Source organism: Rhagoletis zephyria, unplaced genomic scaffold, assembly GCF_001687245.7.
Source record: "Rhagoletis zephyria isolate East Lansing unplaced genomic scaffold, Rhagoletis_zephyria_1.1 Rzeph_scaffold_00116, whole genome shotgun sequence".
NCBI lineage: Eukaryota > Metazoa > Arthropoda > Insecta > Diptera > Tephritidae > Rhagoletis > Rhagoletis zephyria.
Window position 1 is genome coordinate 77,070 of NW_016157200.1, and position 6,817 is coordinate 83,886.

At 39.4% G+C, this 6,817-nt stretch overlaps 1 protein-coding gene across 1 annotated transcript in view; it reads left to right on the forward strand.

Moving 5' to 3' along the window:
* Positions 1 to 844: 844 nt before the first annotated feature.
* LOC108378396 (uncharacterized) overlaps positions 845 to 6,817 on the forward strand; it is a 28,193-nt gene continuing 22,220 nt past the window's right edge. Inside the window, exon 1 of the mRNA XM_017634699.1 lies at positions 845 to 1,283. Within this exon, the coding sequence (XP_017490188.1) occupies positions 845 to 1,283 (439 nt within the window). The remainder of the gene's footprint in view (positions 1,284 to 6,817) is intronic.

A 6,817-nucleotide genomic window follows, 5' to 3' on the forward strand; every position in this document is an offset into this window, starting at 1 on the left:
AATTTTTTGTTTTTACTAGTTATGTGCGTATAGCATAGGTGGATTCTACGTGTAATTCTATGTGGATTTTCCGAAGAAACTAGGGGTCTAAAATCAATTTGGACTTTGCCAAATTGCAAAAATGGATGTCGAAGAAAACGGGAAAATTTCCACTGCTGCGCACTCTGGTGAAGGTTTTCAGAAACAGATAAGTTCAGAAATTAATTCCTCATATCGGAAAACCCCTTATAGTATGTGTTTTTTTACCAAATTTATGCACTTCTTTACCACACTACGGAAAAATGCTAAAAAACCTATTTTCGCATTTTGGCGAGCTCCACGTAGAATCCTTCTCCCATACAAACTGACTCGCCCTACCCAACATATGTACATCACAAAAAAAAAGAAAATTAGTTCAAAGCGATTTTGAACACTCGCTAGAAGAGTATTTTAGAAGTGTAAAATTTTTTCCGGCACCCTGTAAAAACATGTAAATCGCTTCTTTTCTATAACTTCTTTATTTAATATCCGATTTCTAACAATGATACACCGCTGTCAAGGTATTAAAAAATAAAAAAATGTTTCCTATCTTTGCTAATTCTGTGGTGATTATGTTAAATCAAACACATGTATTTTTGTTACTAAAAATTTAATTTAAACTTTATTTAAAAGATAACAATTGTACGGCACGATGTTTCTGTGTAAAGAGGAAACACGAGAGAGAGCATAAGAAATCTATGCTTTCAGAACACAGGGTTCTATGCTTTTAAATAAAGTTTAAATTTAATTTTTAGTAATAAAAATACTTGTATTTGATTTAATATAATCACCACAAATTTGTGACCCCGACGACTTTTAAAACAGAATGCCTAACGAAGAAGGGTCAAAGGACTCCGTCATGCAAGCCGCTGTGCAACAACCTGTTGCAAATCCACGCGCAAACGAACGCGTTACCGAAATCGCAAAGGCGACCGTGAACATTCCACCATTTTGGCATGCAATAGCCGAGCTGTGGATTGCGCAAGTGGAGTCGCAATTTATTGCCGCTAGCATTTTGAGTGACAGGTGTTTGTTAGAGCAGTTTGCCGATTCTGAGCAAAAGAGAATCAAAAATACGATACGTGGATACGTGGTCACTCCGGACGGTCTAAAATCACCAACAAACAAGGTCAAGGTTATTCAAGAAATGAAAGCACCAGAACGAGTGTGCGACCTTAGAGGTTTTTTGGGTATGCTGAATTTTTTCCGTCAATTTCTACCCAAAGCAGCGGAGAGCCAAAGCGTTTTCACTAGCCTCATTAAAGGTAATATCGAAGGACCGCATCCCGTTCTAAAACGATGTGAAAAATAATTCAAGGTCGACATTCGCGATAAGCAGGTCAACGTTAATATCGACGGCTTAAAGGCTTTGTACGTTGTTAACGAAGACGAAGAAAGCTTTCGATCGCACACCAGGCAGTTGTGCGTGCCACAATTCCTTAAAAGCTAATATGGAACTGCGGGTTCAAAATCGCTTCGACCCAATTAAACTTTTTTGACCCATGCATCACGATACGCACTAATGTACATATTTACATGTATATAATATGCACATATTTTCACACATCCGAGCCGGACAATTAATATGTATTTCCTGCTTTCAAGTTTGCATAACATTTACAATTGTACTACACACATGCACACATGCCGCTGCACACTACAATGAAAAGTGCTTTAACGCCATCAACTTGCAACAACAGCAACAGCAGCACAATATTTTGTAAACGAAAATTGACCCGTGCATATATGTATGTACATTAGATCGGGAGGTGCTCATACAATAGAAAAAGGCTTGTAATTACTTTGAAGGCTTATTTCTAGAAAACTTTGCCATCATAAAGCCCCACGACAAAAAAAAATGAAATCGCAGTTTTCTTAATAATTTTTTATTTTATGAACTGTCATAAAAAGCTAACAGACCTAAACAAGTTTGTAATCTGACTAATAGTGACTGAATTTTAGGTAAGAAGGAGTTATCTACGATCCCTGATAGAAACTTTTTCTTCTGCTTTTTTTATGTCCGGCCTTCGGCAGACTCAGACAGAACATTTTTGGGTCGGATGTACTTAGAATGGACGAGTTACATTCTCTTCCCCTCAACAAACTGCTAAAATTCATAAAGGAGTCTGGTAAGTTTGCAGAGGAGCAATGAATTCCCTTCCCCACATACATATCATTTTCCTCTAAATCCTGTCTCTTGGCTTTAACTACAATGGGCAATACAGATTGAGTGCTTGGAAAAAGGTGTTCTCCGCACACAATTCCATTCCAAATTTTAATTAAGTCAGATAGAAACTGAAAAAAAAATTTGTTTATTGGTCGAAAGAGATTATTTTCGCCAAAGCTATATTCAAACATAAATATTCTCACAAATACAAATAAAGGAAACCTCTATATTGGCCATTTCTGTCGCAGTAAGGCGGAAATTTGTGCAGCGACAAAATCCTCTTGAAGTTGGCAATTACAAACTTGTTTCGCTACCTAGCGTAATACATATATGTACATCCTAGTGCATCATATAAATACATACATATATAGCTCCAACACAGCTATATTCTACATTTATTCGCAAACTCCTCCTATGTAAGGAGGCAATATTACGGACCTCGTAATTCATTCGTTACTTATATGAATTTGTCCAAATGGTCACCACCTCATAATAATCCAAGCCTAATCCGTCGTCTGCAATCGCACGCCACTTTACTGCAAAGCGGATGTGCTCTGCAACGGATTCCATCGAATACTGCATGATTTCCAAACTAGGTCGGCTGCCGTCTTACGTACATTCAATTGTATGTAGGTATATATAAAAATTATGTTCTCTGGACTATTCTGTCATTTGTCCACTGCCTGTCTGCTTAGGCGCATTTGTGGAATGGTATCTATGTATGTATATGTAGGACCTACTATAATTTGGAGGTGTATAAATGTACTAGGTGAAAAAAATCCTCACCTATGCAACGTGGGGTAAATCTAACATCACATACGTTTTGGCTATTTTTGCATATCGCTAGCTTAGAAAGAAAAGTTGCTAAGTCCCATTTTAAAAATTTTACAGGAGAGGAAAAAATCTTCCTATAGCCATTTTCTTTAACTATTTCGCAAGACTTTGAATCAAACATTTTGCGTGTTAAAAGCAAAGCAAAACTCCATAAGAATCAGAAGCTTTCGATATTTATTAAAAGATGTCGTATAATTTTGGCCTTATCGGATTTGCGGTGCTTCCTTTGGACTTAGCAAATTTTCCTTTTATTGCCTATGAAGCGGAAAAAATAAAACAAGTACCTTTATAATTTTCGAAACGATGCGCATTCAATTTCTCTAGCCTCCTATATCAAAATATGAGTTTTCATAAAAAGTGGACTTAGAAACTTTTCACTCTAAGCTAGCGATATTTATCAAAATTAGTTTATATATGTATATCGATATTTTTTGATAACTTAACGAGTATATTATCGAGTAGAACAAAAAACTATGAATCATAGAAACCTTATTCCGAATTATGACGAAAACATAAAGTTCCAATAAACTATAAGTAGCTGGTGGTACTAAGAATTATCATACTCATTTCAGAAGCAGGCATTTTTTCATACCAATATAATATTATGGTATTAGAGATTTTTGTTATCGCAAAAAATTAAATGTACCGTCATAAAACGATTTTGGACTAGATTCTTCTTCTTCTTCTTTGGCTCTGCAGCCGCCTAAGCGATTTTGGCCGAGTTTGGTCGATTCTCTTCTGCGTCAACTGAGGCCACTTGGAAGTGCTAGGTGAAGCCAAGCTTTTTTCCCCTGGGTCTTTCCATCGCAGTCGGGGTCTCCCTTTTCCTCTTCTACCCCCAGCGGATTCCGCCTTTCGTACTTTCAGAGCTGGGGAGTTGGTGTTCATTCGAAAGACATGGCCAAGCAAGCGTCATGGCCATATGCCAGCACGGGCATGATGAGTGACTTATAGAGCGTGGTTTTTGTACGTCGAGAGAGGACTTTACATCCGAATTGCCTACTCAGTCCAAAGTAGCACATGGTGGCAAGAGTGATTCTGCATTGGATTTCGATGCTGAAATTATTATCGGTGATAATTTTGGTTTCAAAGTAAACGACGTGCTCTATTTGCTCGAAATTATAACTGTCAACGGTGAGGTGCGGGTCAAAGTGCGAATACACCGATTCTTTGTTTAATGACAGAAGATACTTCATCCTATTATCCTTGGCCACCAGATCCATTCGCGGTTTTGTTATTGATGATGTTGTAGGTACTGTTCCAGTTCTGCAGCTCTTATTATCTTCTTCAACATCAGATTGAAGAAAACACTCGCCAGGGAGTCACCCTGGTTAAACCTCGTTCGATATCAAAAGGCTCAGGGAGGTCCCTCCCAATTCTGACAGAGCAGGTGGTATTGCTCAACGTCATCTTACGCAGCCGTGTCAGTTTCGCGGGGATAACAAATTCAGACATCTCGGCGTGCAAGCAACGCATTTCAGAGCTGTCGAAAGTGATTGTTAAGTCGACAATTAGATTGTGAGTGTTGAACATTTACTCGCGGGTATTTTCTTAATACTTGGTGGCTGGTCTTAAGCCACACTGATAAGGCCCATGATGCATGCACCCAAAAGCGACGACTTGAATAGCTCAGCTGCCAGGCTGGGGTCTTGGGTTCGTTTTCTCCACAATATTCAGTGCTGATAGCATTCAGTAGGAGAAAAATGTTCCTTCCATAAATTAAGTACGTTTTGGACATCGGTAACTAGGTGCCGTTTTCGTTTTTATAGGATTTGGCCATGGTCTTGAAACTTTCCGTAATTTTCCTAAACCTCTGGTAAAATTTAGTGTTTACCTGTCGGCCAGCAAACTTTTCGCACGTCATGCTTTGGAACAGATTACTAACCGTTTATTGGAGTGCCGTACAACGTTGGGTTAAAAACGTCCAGCGGCTTCTTTGCACATGTCAAACTCTTCGCTAGCAGAAGAAATACTATTTTTTTGCGAAACTTGAAAAAAATGGGCTCGCCGTATTTTATGGAGGCGCTTGGAAACCAGACCACCTAGGAAGCTTGTCTGTCTTGTCCACCACCGCCGTATGCCTGGTGAACAAAGAGGTTGATAAGTTAGCAGCAGAAAAACTTTCTAACTGAGACCTCAAAACTAATTTCGAGATGGACTGGAAAAGCTATCGCCGCAGGTAAAGAGAGTATAAGAAACTAATTCCCTCTACGAAAAAAGAATATTTTAAGAAATACATCAGCGGGATTGAAATCTTGCGTCAAACAGCTACACTGGTAAATGTTCTGAAGAGAACCAAACCGCAGAGCTGGGTTCACGCCAGAGATCTGTTGGCTCTTGAACGGAGACTAGGACTGATACCCTCTCTGTTCTTCTAGAGACTCACTTTCCGGGAATCCCTCGACAGGAGCGGTAGGTAATGCGAGAATCACTAAGCCAAGGTACAACTGGTTTGTTGCCAGAACTGTGGCGCTTGACGATGTCATAAGTTATGTTATTGAGTCTTTTAACATTTTTAAATCGACCGTCCCGGATGGCATCCTACCCATTGTACGTAAAGAATGTGGTGACCCTTCCAAATATTTTCACAGCGTCGCTTGCACTTGCCTACATACCACGACCTTGAAGGCTGGTTGATATCGCCTTTATACCTAAAGTTGCTAAGGATGACTGTACTAGCCCCAGCAGCTTTAGGCCTATTAGCATGGCATCCTTCACATGATTCACACTTGGTTTAATGGAAATGGGTTCACCACTTACCCAACAAAAACTAGGGCTCTTCACAATCAGGAGAAGTTCAAATAATGGCATTAACCTCACATTACGCACTGCTGCACTTTCAGTCCTTTGTATATTCATACGTGGTGAAGCCTTAAAGGCCACCTTTAGACATAAAAAAAACGGATTTTGGTATAATACTGAGTAGGGCGAAGCGGAATTTTCTGGCGGAAGAGATCTGAGCACTTGTGTCTTTTCAATGTCACAGGATAGTATATCACCATTACCATTGTTGAAGAGATTTTATAACTTTGAGTTCCCTGAATTTGAAGGCTGGTTTAATTCCAGCACTATACCTAGAGTCATACATTTTCGAAACTTTAGTGGTAGCTCCGAAACTGAATCTGGGTAAGATCTTGGGTATTTAGCGAAGATAAGGGGGGCAACTTCTGTCTTGGGGAATACGCTTCGATCTCCCATTCAGAGGTATTTGTAATCCTCAAGGCACTGCACTAGTTGGTGCAAAATAGGTGGAGGGGAAGGTGTTTACGTGTCTGCAGTGACAGCCAAGCGGCACTTAAAGCATTCGCCAGCCCTCTTACTACTTCGAAACTAGTTCAGTAATGAAAGTCTCGACTAAATTATGTTGGTAAACATAACGAGCTTGCTTTACACTGGGTGCCAGTTCACTGCATTGCAGACAACTTGTTGGACTTCCCGTGCCACAACCACCTGACTGTGTTAGGCGTACATGACAACTCCATCTGCCTGTTCGGCACACCTTTTTTGTTTCTGCGCCGCCTTTGCAAGAATTAGGTATGAGAAAAAAAAACGAATGAAAGAACTAAATGACACAAAAAACTCCGAGAGACGCAAACGTTATTTTGGGTCCTAGATTACGGACAATAAATATTCTTAATAAGATTTTTTTTTCTTGAGGTTTCGTTTTTTTTTGACGTAGAATACGTCTTACCTTAAGGTATGGGGGCTATGTTCAAATGTTGTAGTTGTAATTTTTAGAGCTTCACAAAAACGCTTATTGCACGAGAACTAATAAAGCGATTTCAAAGAAAAGTGTGG